This window comes from Musca domestica, unplaced genomic scaffold (genome assembly GCF_030504385.1).
Source record: "Musca domestica strain aabys unplaced genomic scaffold, Musca_domestica.polishedcontigs.V.1.1 89, whole genome shotgun sequence".
Lineage (NCBI taxonomy): Eukaryota > Metazoa > Arthropoda > Insecta > Diptera > Muscidae > Musca > Musca domestica.
In genome coordinates this window covers 2,517,496-2,539,351 of record NW_026712430.1, presented here as the reverse complement: position 1 = coordinate 2,539,351, position 21,856 = coordinate 2,517,496, and the positions used below count along the sequence as shown (strand labels likewise).

The window sequence follows — 21,856 nt, the reverse complement described above, 5'->3', positions numbered from 1 at the left end:
TTACATCACATTTATAGAATATATAAACCGCACTCAAAAATACGCACACACACACACACACATAAGCATATTTATCTTGGTTACAATAACAATTTGATATTCGACTATAATGTGCACACATACATAGCATATTTGGGTGTGTGCACATGACCCCTTGCACTGAACTATGCAAATGTAAGGACTCTTATTTGAAGGATTACAAGTTTATTTATTTACCTACACCAAAAAAGACCTATTTAAATATTTGATAACATTTAATCTTTGGTCATAGTACCGTCTCAAATAATCCAAATCAGGAGCCAAAATATACGTAACAAAAAGGATTTATATTTGACATTACATATTTATGTCACTGCTACTATTTACATATTTATGTAATGCTATGTGGTTTAAGAAATTCGTTACAGAAAACTGTTCGAAGAAGTCAAGAAGAAAATATATTTAAAAATTTCAAAAATAAAAAAAAAACTTGTCAAAACCCACAAGCAGTTGCCGCTTATTTTTTTTTAGTTTGAAAGCACTGATTGAACCCTTTTGTATATTAAAAATCCTTGTGATACGCCTTTAAAACATTTATCATTTTGCATTACCCAATTCTCATCTAATTTAAAGAAATGCCTTTAAGAAATAAACTGATTTCAAGTACACAAACCTGTTATAGTTACCTCCTCAGGCTCCAGCACTCTGCAAAAGTACAGAATATAACTGTCGGAAATCAAATTATTTGCAATTTTCTTGTTGCTGTTGTTGTTGAACCCTTGATGAAAAAATGAAAAGAAAAGTTTTGTTCATATTTTTTCCCCAAAATTGCTTTCAGGTCCTTGAGTAATATACTATATAAAGAATGCAATATTTGATGGCAAATTGGAAAAAATGAAGAAGAAAAATACAGAAACGGTGTATCTTTTAATACAGTGTTAGTGGAATTAATAGGTACATAATTTCTTTAGAATGTGTCGTTTCGCAGAAATCAATATCAGGACATTATAAATCAAAGACTAAGACTGTTGTCTGAATATGGTTTTTTGGTAAAAGATATGAATTTTTTAAGAAAGTTTTTTTTTTGAGAAATTACAGAAGAATAAACTTTGGTTTTTAAAGAATATTTTTCACGGGCTAGCAGACCAACAAGCGTGGATTTAAAAATTTCAACAGAATTATCAAAGGATCAAAAGAGGCGAATCGAAGGATTAAATGGATGTAATAAACAGCAATTAACAGACCCTTTGAGAACCAACAGAGCATTAAACGTCAATGAAAAAAAAAATATTTTCAAGAACCAATCTGTTATATATATATATATATATATATATATATATATATATATATATATATATATATATATATATATATATATATATATATATATATATATATATATATATAATACAACCAATCTTTATATATATAGAATCTTTTCCACAAGGGCCAATCTTGGTGAAAATTAAATTTGGTATGAGAAGCAAGGTTGGAAAATAAGTGTGCAAACAGTACTAAATGATACTAAATTTAGAAGAGTTTGGTTTAGGGTGAACGGATGAAGCCGGAATTATGAAATTTTGTATTGGAGTCCCTGTTGGTGGTAGTTTTTTAATAAACAGGTGTTGAAAATGTGTGTTGCACTAAATAATATTAAATTTGGTACAATTAGATATTGGCGGAACAGATTGTGTTTGAAATCTAAAATGTGGTATATAGCCTTAGCATACGATAACACGGAAACATTAACTTTAATTGTACGAAAAGTACTGAATGGTACTACATCTAGTATTGGGATAGAGATAAAAAATTGAAATTTGACATCTAGATTACTAATGGTATCTGTGTTTGAAATTTGGCATCTAGATTACTGATGGTATCTGTGTTTGAAATTTAGCGGTGGTTTGAAAGTGCGTCCTATATTTGTCAGAAAAGTACGAAATAGTACTAGATTTAATATTAGGTGAAGGGGTAGGTTTGAAATCCTCAAATGTAATATTGGCGTCTCTGTTGGTTTCTGGAATTCACATATGGAGGTGGTTTTGAAAATGTGTACGAAAATTGTTCGAAAAGTACGAAAGTAGTACTTAATTTGGTATTGAGTGAAGGGACAGCTGAAATTTGATATAGATGCCACTGTTGGCGTCTGTAGTTGTGAAATGAGTTGGTTTTGGATATGGGAACTAAAATTGTACTAAATGGAACTAAATTTAGCAATGGGGGAAATTACAGAGCTGAAATCGTGAAATTTGATATAACGGCCACTGTTGGTATCTGGGGTTGAGATTTGGATATTTGGTTTTGAAAATGCGTATTTTAATTGTATGTAAAGAGTTAAATGCTACTAAAGTTTTTATTGGGTAAAGGGAAATGTACATTGTTCATTTTGAGTATTAAAAGGAACTGGTGGAATGAATATAAATTATAAAGTGGACTTTTCGCTGACGAAATAACAAAACACCGAAGTTGCTAGTATACCAATAAAAAAGGCTCTGAGACCACTAGTCTATGCACACTCATTTCGCCTCATCTAAAGGGAAACGATTCCGCCTGTCTATAGAGACTACCTGCGTTTCGTCTGTATAAACTCACTTCTGTCCATCTATAGAGGGACTCGTTCCAGATAGCATATGCAGACATTAATCATCCTTTCATAAAGATTCTCTTAAGGGAGTCTATAATCACTCATTAAGGAGACTCTCTTCGAAAAAATACAATGTGAAGGCCAATTTTTAAGAAATTTGCAAGTCGTCTATAGATACTTCGTTAGAGACACCTTTCAGGATATGTATATAAAAGGTTTCGGTTTCATAGAGATTCCCTTAAATACGGCTATATAGTCTTTCGTTAAGGCGGCATCTCAAGGGAGTCCAGAAGGACTCACTAAGTCCAAAATAATAACATTTGAGAGACTGCTTTCAACTCATCTTATCTGTTACTATAAACACTACACTCACCTAAACTAATGGTGCTTAGTGTACAAATTTATATACAACCTTATGTACTTGTTTGTATCGTATTACGTTCTATGTTATTTACCTGCTGGGCTTTTGTGAAAATGCGAGATAGAGCAATGCAACAGAGCAGACTACAAGAAAACTTGATATAAAATTTAGCACAAGGTGTTTATTCTCTTTAGCTCTTTAGGGTTTTGAGGGGAGGAGTGGAGGAATTTTCATACGCAAGGAAAATTTGTTGGGTTTTTATGGTGCACCCGAAGTACCCATTTACCTACAAATGGTTTCACCGTTAGTTTGTTGTCGTCGCTATTCTATCGACATTTGATGACAACGCTCTGTACAAAAAAGATACTCTTATCCTTTAGTGATTTGAGTACAAGAGCAGAGCAGAGCACACACACATTCACGTGTTATGACCTTGTAGTTTTGATTACATATTAAAACTGTTGACAAATGCAAATGGATATTGAAGCTGTTGCTGCTGCTGTTGGCCTCAAGTTTGAGAAAATTTACCTGTCTATTAATTTCTTAATAGAAAATCTTTAAAAATAAAAATTCTAAAATGTTTTTGCCATATTTCTAATTGAGTCCGCCGCAACCACATTTTGATGATAATTTTCTATGCCAATATCACACAAATACCTACACATGCATGCACGTATGTGGGTGTAGCCCTTTTTAAAGTTTCCCATGAAAATTGCCACATTTAAGTTTTTCAAAGCATTTCACATTGGGGTTAATTGATGTAAAAGCTTTGTGAAATGCATACCAACCGCAATGGGTTGTACCGCAGAAACCACGTTTAGAATATGGGTTTGATTGCGTGTTTGTGTGTAGGTCCATATTCTGAATTTGTGGCGTCATTTTTAGTTTCAATGCGGTGGCATTCAAATTATGAAAAACACGTAGGCGATCCGCCGTTTTTAACTCAGGTTGGTTAGATGGAAGAAAAAATAATGATAGATAAAAATAAACATTATTGATTTTAATCATTTCGAAAGGGGTTTATATGTATATAATGATATGTATATAATATGTATATAAACTAACTATGGAATATATTTTGAAACAAGGGAATAGAGCATTTTGGAAGGAAGCGAATGCGTTTTAGTACTGCGCCTACGTAAAATTTCACTGTTTACTTCAATGAATGTACCCTGTCCTGCTGGGGATAAATACACATTAGATGTGCGTCACTTCCCAACAAAACAGCATCAACACAGCTCTACCATTGGTAGTGATAACCACAAGTGATGCATATAAGCAAATGAGTTTCCGCTACCTCATTTCAAAACACGTTATTGGTTGCAATATAAAAGAACGAATACCTTTTGAAAATGGATAATCAACGTAAGGTCGCAAGCGAGGTGTTACCATTTCCACAGTAAATCAACAAATTATCTCAGAAAAAATAAACCGTATATTTAGAATCCCAAAAGTTCATGTCCTTATCCAAATCTCTATGTCCTAGATCTTTTTATATAAAACCAAAATCTTCGTATATATCCAAAAATTCTTTCGTGTCCTGGGCTAAGTACTTACCGTGACATAAAATTCGTGTAAATCCTTCCATGATTAGTTCCAAAATCTTTGGCAGTGGAGCCAATATAAAATTACGAACACTTATAGAGTTGGAACACTTTTCGAATGAAACAGCCAGTATAAAACCAGGAATGACCTAACATCTCCTAGGGTAAGTTAATAATTTATATTTATAATAATTCTGTCTTACAGTACTTATTCAGGGCTTTAATTGGTTAGTATTTATACATATCTTTAAGTCCTTGCTCCTCGCAGAAATTTTACGTATCCTGTTTGAAGTGTCTATTAATATCCTTGGAATCCTCACTACAAAACACATGGTTGGAATCAGTATAAAAGGATGGAAATCTGTAGAAATGGAACAGTCAATGCAAGAGCCTGAACGTAATCAATTTATATTAGCTTGAAGCATCCTATCTTTGAGTACTTATCCAGCTCTATCGGTAGAATCTCGCAGTAGAATCCTGACTTATCTTTAGAATACTTTCTATGCTGATTTGAAAGCTTTTTAAGACCTTTCAGGGTAGAATGCTTGAGTGTCCTGACTGTAATACTTGTGGGTGTCTCTTGCAGTAAAATAATTAACTTACCCTTAGCTTAGATCCTTGCATATCCCAGTTTCAGTAATCAATAAGTTCTCTCGCAGTAAAATCCTGATTTATCCTTACAATACTTCTGTACACTTTTAAAATTCTCTCGACGCTAAATCATTGCATATCCTGGGTGGTTACTTTTCTAGGTATATTGGCGTAAAATTTTCCTTATAAGTAGAATCCTTTTATATCTTTAGTATTTTCCCGTATCCTGGCTTGAATATTCATTAAAGGAGCTCACAATATAATCTTGTGTATTCTGGCGTGAGTGCTTCTTAAGGTATCTCTTACAGTGAAATCCTAAATTAAAATCCTTGAATATGAACGCTTCAGTTTTTAATAAGGGGTGTCACAGTAGGATCTTGGAATATCCTTGTTTAAGGTTACTATATGATCTCGCATTGGAATCCATTTAGAATTCTCTCTATTCTACTATCAAAATCAGGGCTTGAGCATTTATTATAACATCTTGTTGAGTAATACTTTTATATCCTTAGGTTTCTCCCGTATCCTTGCTTGAGTATTTGTTATATCTTCTGGTAAGGCTGGTTCGCCTTACAATCCTTGTATATGCCTGCATGGTATATCTTATTGAGGTATTTCTCCTTAGAAGCCAGTATATTTTTTAAGGTTTCTCGGGGCAGAATTCTTGCATGACCTTGCTTGAACAGGCCTCTCGACGTAAAATCGTTATTTCCACTTCGAAAGTCTCCCACCCTAGAATTCTTAGGTATTTATAAATTCCCCTCTTACAGTAGAGTCCCTTCGTATCCTTGTTTGAGTATTAAATTATATATTTAGAAATAGAATCCTTTTGTAGCCTCAAGTGAGTACTAAATAAGATATCTCATTGAAGAGTCCGTTAGTAGAGAGTAGAACTACCAAGTATCCACCAAAAACATTTACCATCTACGTGAGGGATTCGACCATTTAGCCAGGTCTATGGTGCCAGGATCAAAATTCGCTTGAATTCGAGCGGAAGTAATCCTCTGAGTAAAAGATGAATCAAGTTTACTGTATTTTTCAATTCCAGTCAAATAAGAGAGAGTAGGCCTTGCTCGTTTTCAAACGGACCTACTTGCTCAAAATCGAGCAGATCATACTCTTGCTGAAAGCACTTTAAAATATTTTTTACCGATGTTTTATAAAACATGTATATTTTCTCGTTCCACAGCTACAAACGAAACAATATCAACAATATTGGTTTCCCACATAGGAAAGTATGTATGGATCTTCCTATCTCGCCGAGCTGAGTCGATCTAGCTATGTATGTCCGTCCGTCCGTCTGTCCATGTTAATTTGTAATCAATCTACTGGTCGAAATTATGGCCCGATTCTCATGAAATTGAAAATGGAGGTGGGGTTATGGTCAGAATAGAAGCCTATTGCTTTTGGAGATGGTCGCATAATATTTAGGGGTTGAAGTGGACCAAAAACTGACAAATTTCCTGATTTTGCAGTAGCGCTACAGGTCGCAATAATAGACCAATCGAAGCGGAGCATGGGGCTTGAGCTTAGGACTGGGCAGAAGCCTTGCAATTTTGATGGCCATCGGGTACTATTTAGTAGGTGAAATAGACCATAACATTTGTGTTAAATAAAAGTCACATGTTCCATTTTGACAGATTTTGTCAATTCAGAATGCCCTCTTAGCATAAAAGAATAAAATCTAAAAAAAAAATCACATAAAAATATGTTAGTACTACATGGCCCAGTCCGCGTTGCCGGCCCGTACTTTTAGTCTTTAAAGCATAATAAATCACAGATCTGACTTATGTAGGCGGCACAATTTTGATTATAAGTAATGACTTGATTATGAGTAATGACTCCATGACTAAATATAAATTAATATTCATGACAAAAATTATAATTACCGTCGGTTTTAGATATTTTGAATAGCCTGATCTTATTTTTCAGCTATAGGCTTTAATTTGAGTGTTAAATACCTATATGATAAAGAACATCTATAATAGCCCCATGTGAAAATTCAGCTCAATTTTTGATATTGTAAAAAGCCTTCAAATGAGCTATAATTTGAAATTTGTATTTCCAACGTTTAACATCCCGTACCGCGTGGTATTCAGTTTTGTTCACCTCATACTTGAAGACAGAATGTTGTCAGAATAGCCAAAAGAATTACTCTTTTGCTCCGATTACCGTAAGATGGGCATTAATTGTTTGTCATTTAAATTGTGCGGCGGAGATCCAATAAAGTTACTTTATAATTTCGTATTTTTGTCATGTTTCTGCCACAATTTCCGACTGAATGAGTCCCAGATTTACATTTCGGAGTTTATTTCATATAGACGTACATCCCAAATCTACGTTCCCAACCAATATTCTCTTGGGGGTTACAAATTCAATAGAATACCAAATTTTCTTTTTTGACCACATATTGGTTAGGAAAGTGGACTTGGGGTATACTAATGTGGAGACTATACTTAAATAAATTCCTGTGAGGATAATTATCTGTAAGATGATTTTCTACTCCAGGGTTTTTTACCCCAGGTAGCCTCAAGACTAAGATGCGCACTTTTCCGAAAAATAAAAAATTTTAGAATAGAGAGGTTTTCTTCCCTCTTAGAAACAGAGATGTCAAATAAGGGCCAAAAAATGAAAAAAGTGGCCAAGACCCCGAAAATACCTTAAATCATATGATGGCGATATCAAAACGTGATAATTTTTTGTAAAGATGGTTTCTTCTTGAATTATCAACATAAGCTAAAATTAGTACGAAAAATATGGTTCAAATGTAGAATATACTTGAAATCGGGTTGTTCCGTTATCAGGGGTTATGATTCATATTATGACCTGCCAAAGCGATTAAAGGTATCTTGAATGTTTAGGTAGAATTTCTATTTTGCGTTCTTTATAGTCGGTATTTGACTGATTGCAGTCCCAATGTATTTTGCATTTTGTGTTCTCATTTGACAATCTATTGTCATATGAAAGAAGCAGGTCCACTTTTTGAAATTAACCCCATAACGCTTCTTCGGTCATTTTTGTTTGTTTAAAAGTGTTCGCATCTTCCAGCTGAAGCACAATGTAGGTCCTGGAGTAGAAAGCATTTAACATCGTATTACGCCCCCATTTCATTTTTAATATTATTCATTCAGAATTCAAACCAATAAAAAAATGTACACTTCAATATAGAAAAAAAGAAAAAGAATCTTCAACTGGTTCGCTGATTTTTTTGCGGCAAATTTTTAAAGGTGATTACGAAGTTTGTCGGTAGAATGTACTATTATTTTAAAATTCGATTCCATTGAAAAATTTTCGATTTTCCCGATTCTAGAATTTTCATATAAAGCGACAACGGATAAAATTGTTATTTATAGATTTTATGTATTTATTGGGTATTACGAATAAATACATAAAATCTATAAATAACAGTTTTATCCGTTGTGGCTTTATATTACCCAAAAAACCTACACATCATATAAGAATCCAAAAAAAAAAAAAAAAAAAAAAAAAAAAAAAAAAACACTACAAATGTATATTCGAAAATAGTAAGTCAAAATGGAAAAAATATGCTATATAAAACATTACTATTGTATATTTCAAAAGTCAAAATGAAAATGTTCAAATTTTTACGCGATTTTTTTGGACTTTATTCTTTTCTGCCAAGAGGCAATTCCGAATTTGTCTAAATCGTTAAAATCAGACCGGCGGTCTTTATGTTATAAGAGTAGTAACTAAAACAGCTTTCTTTCACATATAGAGAGATAGATTTAAAAGTAGGCGCGTTCCTCAGCCCCTAAATAATTAGGATTGGTTGGAAAGTCAACAGCATCTCGTGTAATAATTCTTAAACCGATATCTTCACTATTTTCGCAAATATAAAGATTTTAGATAAATCGTAATAGTGGGCGTAAAAGGAGGCGTGTTCAATATTTTTTTCTTTAAAAACCTAACTCGGGGTATGACGAACGTTTGTACAAAAAATTATGCAAATCGGTCCAGCCGTCTTCAACTGATTCCGTTACCAACAAACAACAATTGATTTTTATATATATAGATTAATTTTGAAGTATTTGGTGACATTTTTTATTTTTTCATATTTTTTATAGCATGCGATTTTTTCAATTTGACTTATAATATTGAAGTGTATATTTTGTAATATTTTTCACCTTACAACACAGGTTGGGGTTATTATATACAGATTGCAATTATAGTCCGATCCTCAAGAAAATTTTCGCAAGGGTAGGGTTAGGCTCAGAAGGGCGAGACCTATTATTTTCAAAGATATCCGCAATATATTTAGGGGTTGAAATGGAACAGCAATTAAAAATGTTCCTGATTGTGCAGCCAATATTACTTAAAGGCGATATCCGAAATATACAAAAGGCGAACTTCGGGTTTTTTATGCTGATTTCGTTGATAAATATAGGCAGATAACGACATAAGGAGGCCTTCTAACTTATTGCAGTGTTGTAGGGTATCACATGGTCGGCCCCGCACGACTATAGCTTTTATTTACTTGTTTAATATTTACATGACGCCCGAATGGAATACGCGAAAATTTAGTGTAACAGTGTATAATAAAGACGGGTTACATTGTAAATCCAACTAATTTACCCTTCCCTCTTTAAGATCACTAACCCCCTGTAATGCACAAAGCAATGTTGGGTACAAGTCAAAACGGGATCCAATTTGAGGTCAATTTTATTTTCATTAAGTACTCTTGGTATTGCGTTTGCATATTTGGCCCAAAGGTATTCAAATTGTCGTTTATAGTTTGTTTTTTTGCTCTTTGCCATTATGTCAAGCACTTAAACATAGTTGAAGTGAGCACTTAATTGTCGATTGCAATTGGTGCATAACCCAACAAACTATGTGATGGCCATAATCGATGTTTGTCATTTAAACAATGAATAGAATGAAAATTATAATTCGTTACCATTCTATTCATTGGGTATTTTTGCTGTAGACCGCAAACGCACTCTCATACACATAAGAGTTAATACCACCACTTACAGACCAGCACAAATGGGTTTTAAGTAAGTTTTGTCTCGTCATCAGCACCTACTTCTACGTACCACTGATTACTAACGTTAAGTGTGACTCGCAGAACTCACGTTTATGTTCGAATATAAATAAGGTCTCATTATGACAATAATGTTTATTACTACCGGACGGATACTTAACAAAATTTACGAGTATGTATAAGTACATATTTATTGAATTTGAGTAATGAAGATAAATGGGGGAAAAGAATAACAAATAACTGGACAAAGAAAAATAACAACATGAACTAGGTAATATAAAAACGTTTTGATTCCCTGCACCATGAGAGAATTAAACTATGTCCCAATACTTTGCAGGAGTTTTTTATTTTAATCCAAAGTTAAGATTTAATAGATAGGACAACGTGATACCCGACAACACTATAATATATTGGAAAACCTCCTTAGGTCCAAGCACATTTTAGTCGATTATTTGAAATAATGCCATACTGTCCTGCACAAATGTTACCTTCGGGTTTTTACCGGGTTTATTTTCCTTATATTTATACTCTATGTCGTGCTGATAGGTATCCAAAACAATTTCACACAAAAGTTGAGGTCCATTTTACCCGCTAAATGTAATTCAAAAGTTGAGGTCCCGCTAAATGTAATTCAAGTGTCTTCCAAAATGCTAGACTTTTGCGCTGTCCTAAACCCTAACCTCATACAAAATTATGTGTGGATTGGTTTTTAATTGTAGCCTGTAGAGCCACTGCAAGATCAGGGAAGTTTAAATTCATTGTCCATTTGAACCTATACATATACATCTTGAAAACCAATAGGCTTTAATTCTGCAATGCAAAATTTCTTGAGAATCGGATGATAATTGTGACTTCAACATAATACTCCCAAAACATAGTGTTGCAAGGTGAAAAAATATTATTAAAGACAAAATTCGATATTGTAAGACAAATATAAAAAAATGGTATGCGATAAAAAATATGACAATAAATTAAAAAAAAAATCCGTCAAGCCGTTCTTGAGTTATAAACGTTCTAACTACATTCCCCATCATTGATATAGGAGATTGTACATATTTTCCTATATATGCGATCTCTTGGATATGAGTATCAATGTAACGGTCAGAAGTGACATTTTCATGAATTAGTGATTTCGCCAGATTTAAAAATATTCACGGTATGGTGGAAATCTTCATATTTTTACTATGACCGAACAAAACGGTAGGCCTCTGACCAACCTTATACTCTAGCCCCATGCTGAATTTCGCGTCGATTGGTCTATAATTGCATATCTGTAGAGCAACTGTAAAATCCGGAAATTTTTCTGTTTTTGGTCCATTTCAACCCCTAAATAGTGTACGATCATTCCTAAAAACAATAGGCTTCTATTCAAATTCGTAAGCATCGGGCCATAATTTCGACCTGTAGAGTGATTACAAATTAACATGGACAGACGGACGGACATACATAGCTAGATCGACTCAGCTCGACGAGATGGGAAGATATATATATATATACTTTCCTATGTGGGAAACCAATATTTCGAGATGTTACATAATTTTTGGCCCAATCAAACTTATAATGGTAGGGTATAAAAATTCCCAACTAGGCGGTTAAAAAATTACATTGTGCGACAACATGCATTTTTTTCAACAGTCCGAGGAGCAGCTCAGTTTTTTATGCAAGTAAAAGAGCAAAAAATAGACGGTATGTGTGTCGGAAAAAAATTTACATCAGTAACAAAGTAATCAAAATAAAGTGGATAAGGCCCTACCTCTTCCACATTTGTATACCATCAGTCATATGGCTAGAGAGGATATAATATCATTTGATACGGCCAAAACGTGCCTCATCGGAATAACGATCTGTACCAAATCCGTTTCAGGACATTTTGAGTCGATCTAGCAGTGTCCGTCCGTCTGTCTGTTTGGCTGGTACTATAACTCTTGAAGGGGTTATCCGATTTTGTGCAAACTTGGTACATCGTAAAATTATTATCAAACTTACATTGAGTTCGGAAATGGGCAATATCGGTCCACTCTTTCTGGTACTTCCCCCACAAAAGTTTTAACATTTTCAATATCCATGAAGCTTACAAAACGCGAAATTAATATCCAACATCATTCAGACTTGGTAGAGATCGAACTATTCCTTCTGGTACCTTCCCCACAAAAGGTCAACGTTTTCTAATAACCAAAACGATTAAAGAAATTGGTACTAATTCTCTTTATACATCTCATTATTTCTACTAACACAAGATCTGCTGTGAATATGGAATATACCGGTCCACTCCTTCTGGTACCTTCCCCACAATGGATCAAAATTTTGAATAACTTTGTAGCTTATAAAACTTGGAATTAACATCCGATTCATAACTTGCTATCTCTAATTTATCCTTTCATCTTCATTTGGGTTATTTTATTGTTCCACAAAACATAATTTTAAAAAAATTATGTCAAAGGCAAACATTTTCTTCTAGCAGTGTCCGTCCGTCTGTCTGTTTGGCTGGTACTATAACTCTTGAAGGGGTTATCCGATTTTGTGCAAACTTGGTACATCGTAAAATTATTATCAAACTTACATTGAGTTCGGAAATGGGCAATATCGGTCCACTCTTTCTGGTACTTCCCCCACAAAAGTTTTAACATTTTCAATATCCATGAAGCTTACAAAACGCGAAATTAATATCCAACATCATTCAGACTTGGTAGAGATCGAACTATTCCTTCTGGTACCTTCCCCACAAAAGGTCAACGTTTTCTAATAACCAAAACGATTAAAGAAATTGGTACTAATTCTCTTTATACATCTCATTATTTCTACTAACACAAGATCTGCTGTGAATATGGAATATACCGGTCCACTCCTTCTGGTACCTTCCCCACAATGGATCAAAATTTTGAATAACTTTGTAGCTTATAAAACTTGGAATTAACATCCGATTCATAACTTGCTATTTCTAATTTATCCTTTCATCTTCATTTGGGTTATTTTATTGTTCCACAAAACATAATTTTAAAAAAATTATGTCAAAGGCAAACATTTTCTTCATTAAATTTCACTTCAAGTCATCATAGAACAGAAATCTCTATTTCCATTATGTATGAGGAAAAAATATGCATCAGGTTGCAAAAAAAAAAAAAAAAAAAAAAAAAAACAAGAAAATCTTTTCTAATTTTTCGCTCAAATTTCAAATGATGCTTTGTAGGAGTATTTTGTATAAAAATACATAAGATACGGTTTTAACGCATACTAATATCTCGTTTAAGGGCCGATTTTAATCATAATTTAAAAAAGAACCAGAAAGACCACTTCAGTCGCATGAGCGTTAAAATTTTCTGCCAAAATGATCCTGGGATTGTATCTTGTAATAATACCGGAGACACTAATTTTTAGGTTTCTTTGCGATATTTGCTACATAAGCTCTACTTAACTTAACTACTAAATTTTCCTGTAATTATTTTTTGTGTTACATAGTGTTATTTTCAATAATTGCCTAGACAACTTCCCACCAAATTTACTAGTCTCAAAATATCTATTAGACAAAAAATTGGAAACAAGAAACCCAACCGAATACCCGTTCGTGGTGAACTAAGTACAGCATCGGCATTTGTTTATTAGCACTTTCTCGTTATTTTCGTTTTTTTTTTTTAAATTGAGAGACAAGAGAATAAGTCTAGAGTAGGAGGGGTAATTATGATCTGAATGCCCTTAATTAGAGCTAAAGTGGCTAAAAGTTGTTTTGTAATGTTGCCGTCGTCGTTTTTGTTGTTGCTTCTTTGGGATTTGTAACCAACCAAACGAACAGCAGTTGGTCCAGTTGAATACCCAGCTGGAGCTGTAACATAGTAACGTAGAATACTTTATGAGGCCACTAACGCAATTGTTAAACCTAGTTCTAGTAGGATAGTCTACTTTATGTGTGTTTTGTAGTTCTTTTTTAGGCTACGAGCTTTTTAGTGGGTCGCTGTGAAATTGTTCTAATTTATATGTCAAATTAACTGAAATTTGCATAAATTTACCTGAGCACTTGGTTTAGTTGGCTGCGGCTTCACATCGTTTGTTTCGAGTTTCTGTAAAGGGGGAAAAAGAAAATGAAGATTTTATGGTTAATAAAAGAGTGACAGATATATTTTAAGCTGACATAGTAAAGTTAGTTTAAGTGAAATTTGGGACATTGGTATGTACATTTACCGAATACATAGAAATTCGATTGCAGGAGCTATGGAGGCCTACAAAGTTATTTTTAATAAGTTTAAGAATTTCAATGATTTTTAAACAGGATCTTGGTGTGAAGGAATGTTGATGAGGATCAAACTGAATAGCTAGAATATTCAAAAATGTTCTGCAATGGCAATTATAGTATTCATAATTTCATATTGCACTAACTTTAAAAATATTCTTACTAATGTAAATGTAGTTGGAAATTGGGATGGAATTATGGCTTTGTGGATTTGTTTGTAACATGCAGAAGGACTCGAAATATACCCATAGTTCATTTTGTTGATCTCCATAAATCATATTCCGGGTCGACTTATGCATGTCCGCCTGTTCATGTAGGGCCACCTTTATTGTCCAATTGAATTTTTTCACAAATCATTTTTTTGGCTCAAGGACATCTGAAAACCAGTAACACCACTTTGCTAATTTAGTAGAGCTCCATATAACAATTAAAAGTTTTTATGGGAGAATTCAATCATACACGATATGATTATAATTATAATTTAAAGTTCAAAGGACTAAATATGCCGAAGCATTTGTATCTTTTAAATTCGGAATTGTATTGCCCATTTGGTGCACAATTAATTTGAAATCGGATAAAGATATATATGGGAGCTTTATCCAAATCTGAACCGATCTCGATAAAATTTGGCAAATATATTTCTGAGCTGTATTTGATATATTTCCCTGAATATCGTTGTTACGGAGTGCATATTACGGTTGGGGGTAACAAATATAACAAATCGGATGAATAATATATATGGAAGCTATAGCTATATCTGAACCGATCTTCACCAAATTTGACATACTAGCTTCTAGACTCAATTCGGTCGTAAGTGCCAAATTCCATCCCATTTGGACAAATATTAGACGCTTGGTGCACAATAAAATGTAAATCGGACGAAGTTATATATGGGAGCTATATCCAAATCTGAACCGATCTCGATAAAATTTAGCAAAGGTATTTCTGAGCTGTATTTGATATATTTCCCCAAATATTGTTGTTGCATACAAAAATAACAAATCGGATGAACAATATATATGGGAGCTATAGCTATATCTGAACCGATTTCGATCAAATTTGGCATACATCAGGCCTAATTTGGGTGTATATGCAAAATTCCATACAATTCGGGCTGATATTACACGTTTGGTGCACAATAAAAGGAAAATAGGACGAAGATATATATGGGAGCTATATCTAAATTTTTACCGATTATCCCCAATTTCAATGGGGTTCGTCCTTGGGCCAAACAAAAGATCTTTGCAAAATTTCATCTGGATCGGGCAATAAATGCGACCTGTACTTTGTTTACAAAAATACATGGACAGACGGACGGACGGACATGCATAAATCGACTCAGAATGTGATTCTATGCAGATCATCAAAAGGAACTATGGGTCTATCTCGTTTCCTTCTGCCTGTTACAAACAAATGCACAAAGACATAATACCCTGACCACCTTGTGGTGTAGGGTATAAACACATCTGACCGTGTTCAGCCTAAAGCAAGTACTTCAAGTTTGGAAAAAATCTATCCTGGAAACAAGTAAGACATTTGGTTAAACTCGGTTGTCATACATCTATAGCTCCGATGTATATTTTTATACCTTCCACCATAGTATGGGGGTATATTAAGTTTGTCATTCTGTTTGTAACACCTCGAAATATACTTTTTAGACCCCACAAAGTATATATATTCCTGATCAGCATGAAATTCTATGTCGACCGATGTCGCCGTCTGATCGGTTATGGAAATCACTCTAGCTTCCAAACGAAATGAAGTAGGTTAATAAAATTTTACTCAACTGTATATCATGTCTGCAGGACTTTTGGTATTGAAAATGGGCCACGTTTTGGTATAGCCCCCATATAATGGTACCTCTTGCCTATAGCACCTATTTGCCGTATTTTGTTGATTTAAGCGACATTATTCACCGGAAATGTTTTAAATTTGGTATTTGAAGTTCGTAATATATACTACAGCCTAAGACAGAAAATTGTCTGTGCAGGTCCACGTCTTCGTATAGCTCTCATATAATGGTACCTCCCGATAGTCGGTGTTTTGATGATTTTAGCGATATTATTCACCAAAATTGTTTCAAATTTAGTATTTGAAGTTCGTAATGGATACTACAGCCTAGGCTAGAGTATTGTCTGTGCAGGCTCACGTTTTGGTGTAGCTCCTATATAATGGTTCTTTCCTATATTCAGTATTTTGATGATTTTAGCTACATTATTCACCGGAGGTTCACGTTTTTGGTATAGCCCCCATATATCAGTACCTCCCTATATTCGGTATTTTGATGATTTTAGCTACATTATTCAAGGGTGTGTTTTTTCAAGTTTTGCATTTGAATATTGCAGTGGCTTTTGACAAAAAGTTTCCTATGCAGTTTCACCTCGTCGTATAGTCCCTAATACAATGGCTACATTCAGAATTTTTAAGATTTTAACAGAATTTTTATTTTTTCGAAAATTGGCAAATTCGTTCCAAATGGTGGAGGGTATTCAGCTTAAAGCTTTTTTACTTGTTTAATTTAAACCTTCTCGAAGTTATATCATGCTTTCTATAGCAATATTAATTGACCCTGTGGGTCTACGTGAAGTCCCTTGTTTATGCTGATAAACCAGCAACAATTGACTCCTTGGAGGCCAGCATTCTTCGTGTTATTCGTGACATACGGCCAGCAGTGCTCGAAAAAAAATTGAACAGAATGCACTTCGTCAAAAACAGCCGCGGTGCCCATATGCACGAAATCATTTTCAAATGTTAATGTCACGTGTTAATCGTTCGAATAAAAAAAGATTGATTAAAATTTAATTTTTTGTACTAGTTTTTATAATTTCAAGTTCTATTGAGCTTAAAAAAAATACCCTTTATTAAAAACACATTTTAGAGTTGAAGCCGTACCTCATGTGAGTTTGTGCAAAATTCTCCTACAAAATATCATTTTATACGGATGACGTCAGAGACAAAAATATTATTTTTCATATTTTCTATACCTTACTAAACGCGAGTCTAGGATTTTTGGCGAGGACTTTTTATATAAAGAAAAAAAAAAGAATTTAGCCAATCTTAGGGATGTATTATTCCTTTATTCATGAAAATATGAAAAATTGTAAAAAATACTAGAAATCAAACGTAAAAAAATAATGACGCTCACGACCCAGTTTTAAAGCGTTTTTTCTTAAAGTTAACTAAAGCTTTCTTTAAAAGCTCTAAATATTTTGATATATACATAAAGTGAAGGAAGTAACCAATATACTCCAAACCCGACACGTCGCATATATTTATCATCATATTTATTTAGGTCCAATAAGAAATGGACCATATTGGCCAATTTGAATAAACAAAACAGTAGTCAAAAATATGTTAAAATAATCGAACATTGACTGTGGGTATACATCTGTCGGCAAAACCGACTGATACTTTTTATTAAATTGTAATTTTGCACAGTGCATACCATACCCACTGTATTTCTGTTTCATATTTGTTTGAATTATCATTTGTTTATGCGTTTTACAAGGGTCAACATTGATTTGTGCCATAGTTTCACTGCCAGCACTCGAGCTCGAGATAGATCTTTGTTTCAATTTCAATTTTTAGAGATACGGAAGAAGAACTATAAATGAGTTGATGATAATAATGAAATGAAAGTACAATAATAACAACAATGGACATTTGTAGTAAATACAAATTAAAACAAACACGAAACAGACAAACACAATAACAACAACAAAGAGAATTTTGATAAACTCAAAATGAAAAAAGATTAATAACGAGCGAACATAAAATCCACAGCCCATGAAGATGAAATGAAGTAGATTTCTCTTACAGAACTATTTTCAGATTAGTACGGCATTGGGAGTGTCATCTTCTGGACACAGAAAAAAAGAACACATAAATATGGTTTGTCATTGGATTTTAATAGTGTTTTTAATTAAACTTTTGGCGGTGGATTTTGCTACGGGTTCCGCCATAAATGTGAATAAATTCTATGAGAAATTAATCAAGGCAAATCTGAATGAATCGGTGGATCCATGTGAAAATTTCTATGAATATGCCTGTGGAAATTGGTATCGCAATTATGATGGTGGTAAAGCGGAATATATTGATATGCCGGGCTATATGGATTATAAGGTGAATCAACAATTTAAGGAGCTAATGGCCGGGGGAAATGATATGAAATGGAAAACTGGAGTGTATCAAAAAGCCAAGCATTTATATGAAGGTTGTGAAAATGTGGAGCAATTGGTGTTGAATCAATTTCTGGCTGCAGTGGAAAGCGAAGTGGAAATGGAATGGCCCATATTTACTCTGGACAATGAAGATAAATGGCTAAATGCCAGTAATTTTGATTGGCAGCGAGTTTTGGCGGTATTGAGAAGATATGGCTTGAATGGCATATTTCTAACCCAAAATGTAAATGTTAATCCACGTAATAGTTCTCAATACTTTTTGGAAATTTCCCAACATTATGAGGGCGCTTCTGTGCTGGAGCCCGACGATGTTGAGAACATTTTCATAAATTTCGGAATGGATCACAATGCAAGTCATAGTCTGACCAAGGAGATAATTGAATTCGAAACGACTCTCAGTAATTTGTCGAAAATTGTGTTTGTCAATGAAACTGAGAGCAGAAACTATGCTGATAATTTCCAACAAATGCATCTGAAAGAGCTGCAAGAGAGCATACCCGAAATTGATTGGATGAAATATTTCCAAATTGTTTTGAACACCACCACCACCACCAAGCCGGAGGATTTGAGCAATTTAACAATACAAACATTTGCTTTAACTCCTGAATTTTTCTCCAACCTCAAGGAGTTGCTGGAGGGCTATTCCAACGAGACCATTGCCTATTATATAATGCTGAAATTTATGTATTATATAAATGATAATTTACCCTATGGCCGGCAAAGGAATTGTGTGAAATATATACGAAGCTATATGCCCGTTTTTATGAATTACCTATACGAAGAACAATTTTTCAAAAGCAAACGTTTGGAAGTGGAAAAAAGTCTGGGTCGAATGTTCGATAATCTTAAGAAGTCGTTTGAATCCCTGGTCAAGGATAACCATTTAAAATTAAATACACAAGAACAAAATTTCATCCTAAAAGAACTGCACCATATGCAGTTGAAAATTGGTAACCTACCACGTAATTGTAGCGAGGAATTTGTTGAAAAGTTCTATGAAAAATTAAACGTAAATAGCAGTGATTTTATTCAGACCCATTTGAATGTTTTGAGATTTATGAATGAGCTGCATTACCGCAACTTAGAAGCAAAGCCCACAACCATTGCCGATAAAGTCTATCACTTGGACACCGCCTCGTTAAGCTCCTCATCGCCAGTGAAAATATTTGAAAATGCCATATTAGTGCCACATGGCTATCTGCAGTTGCCACTCTATGATACTCGCCTCCATCAACTTCATCAATATTCCCTGCTGGGCTTCATCATGGCCCATGAAATAATCCACGCCTACGACTTATTTCACATTATCTATGATCATGAGAGTAATTACGATTATCTTGGATCTAAGGTGGCCCATCATTTTACACCCCATCTAAAATGCTATTCGCACAGTGCCCGTTCAGATATTGCCTCGGAAAACATAGCCGATGTCTCAGGTCTGCGAGTGGCCTTTAACTACTATCAAACAATAATGGACGATTCTAAAGATGAGATTGCTTTTCCTTTTCTCCGCCTCACCAAAGAACAATATTTCTTTGTTAACTCTGTGCAATTTCTCTGCGCTGATATATATAAAATTGCAGCATTGGGTTTGAATACTACCTCAGATTTGGCGCATGACATGCACGACAAGAGGGTGCAACAGAACTGGTCAAAATATGGGGAATTTTCGTTGGCCTTTAATTGTTCGCCTAAATCGAAGATGAGTCCACCCGAAGAATCTTGTCGGATATGGTGATGGTACTGGGGGTATTTTTTTTTCTTCTTAACATTTGTAATTATTATTAAGCCTTTTTATTTACAATAAAATACCTCTATATATAATAAAGTTGCATTGAGTTGATATTCTCTGGAATGAGTGAATCGATTTTGTTTCTGCAAACATAATATAAAAGGTGACGTCAATACTAAGGCTTATATTTATGTATTACTACCTGTGTGAATAATTGTGAGCGCTAGAGCTATTTTAGGGAACACTGCATTCATTTCGAAATATGAAAATATTTCAGTTAGTGATAAATAATTGAACGCCCAGGTGAAACAGATAAAGTGATGTGAAGGGGTGAGATAAGGTTTACTAAAAGTTTACTAAAAGTAAAACAATAAAATATGTAACATTTGTTATTGTGTGAACGGGTTGAGCTAAAATCTTTACATTTTGAATAAAAAATAAGTTTGGGAAGTAGGGTTGGGTAAGGTTGTAAAGCTGGAATCTTGAAATGTTGGTCTGGTGGTGGATGGGGTTGAAATAAAGAGGTGGTTTTGCAAATACATAATAAAATAGTATGAAAAATACTAAATAGTATTATATTTGGTATTGGGGGAAAGAGTGGAGTTGAACATTTAAAAGTTGGTATTAGAATCACTTTTTGTTCACTGCGGTTGATATATGATATTTGTATTTGATTTGAAAACTGGTAAGTGTATTTGGTGAAGGGATAGCCAAGAAATTAATAGAGATTTGGAATGAGGATAGCATATATCAAGTTTTTTTTTTTAATTAGAGCTAAAAGTGTACTAAAAGTACTAAAAACACCTAATTTCGTTTTACGTGAACACTTTGACATTTATTATTAGAATTATCTTTTGGGAGAAGGTGTTTTCTATAAAAATTGGATATTGGAATTGTTAAAACTGTTATGAAAATAGATTACCTTGTAGAAAGCAGAGGCGTATCCGCTTTTGTCTAAATTTTGTACTTTTTATACCCTACAACACTTTGTGTTGGGGGTATTATAAGTTTGATTGGGCCAAAAATTATGTAACACCACGAAATATTCATTTCCCACTTAGTAAAGTATATATGGATCTTCCTATCTCGCCGAGCTGAGTCGATCTAGCTATGTATGTCCGTCCGTCCGTCTGTCCATGTTAATTTGTAATCACGCTACAGGTCGCAATTATGGCCCGATCCTAACGAAATTTTGCACGAAGGTGGGGTTAGGATCAGAATAGAAGCCTATTTCTTCTGGAGATGATCGCACAATATTTAGGGGTCGAAATGGACCAAAAACTGAAAAAAATCCTGATTTTGCAGTTGCTTTTCAGGTCGCAATTATGGACCAATCGACGCGGAAATTAGCATGGAACTAAGGCTTCGGGCTGGGCAGAAGCCTTCCGATTTTGATGGTCATCGGGTAATATTTAACATTTGTTTTAAATAAAAGTCAAAATTTCCATTAAACAGCGAATATTTTTAATCCCGGCGAAATCACAAATAGACGAAAAGGTCAATTCTGACCGTTACGTAGATGCCGATAGTAAATATATCGGTTATATAGCGAACTATATACAATATGTATATACAAAGGAAGGGTATGTTAGTTAGAATGCTTATATCTCAAGAATGGCTGGACCGATTTTGACAAATTTTGTCAATTCAGAATGCCCTC

The 21,856-nt window shown here is 34.0% G+C and overlaps 2 protein-coding genes across 3 annotated transcripts in view; one reads left to right on the top strand and one right to left on the bottom strand.

Moving 5' to 3' along the window:
- The window catches only part of LOC131806795 (uncharacterized), a 175,833-nt gene that overhangs the window by 56,852 nt on the left and 97,125 nt on the right, over positions 1 to 21,856 (bottom strand). For both annotated transcript variants that reach the window (XM_059131478.1, XM_059131477.1), the window contains exon 3: positions 14,063 to 14,113. The gene's annotated coding sequence lies outside the window, so the exon portion shown is untranslated. The remainder of the gene's footprint in view (positions 1 to 14,062; positions 14,114 to 21,856) is intronic.
- On the top strand, positions 18,172 to 20,268 carry LOC101891478 (phosphate-regulating neutral endopeptidase PHEX-like). Its single transcript, XM_005186819.4, has one exon. It carries the CDS (start codon positions 18,172 to 18,174, stop codon positions 20,200 to 20,202), a length of 2,031 nt encoding a protein of 676 aa, XP_005186876.2. The 3' UTR covers positions 20,203 to 20,268.

What these genes read in the sequence shown, in the direction of transcription:
- LOC101891478 (XM_005186819.4), top strand. Translation starts at nt 18,172, where the DNA reads ATGGTTTGTCATTGGATTTTAATAGTGTTTTTAATTAAACTTTTGGCG.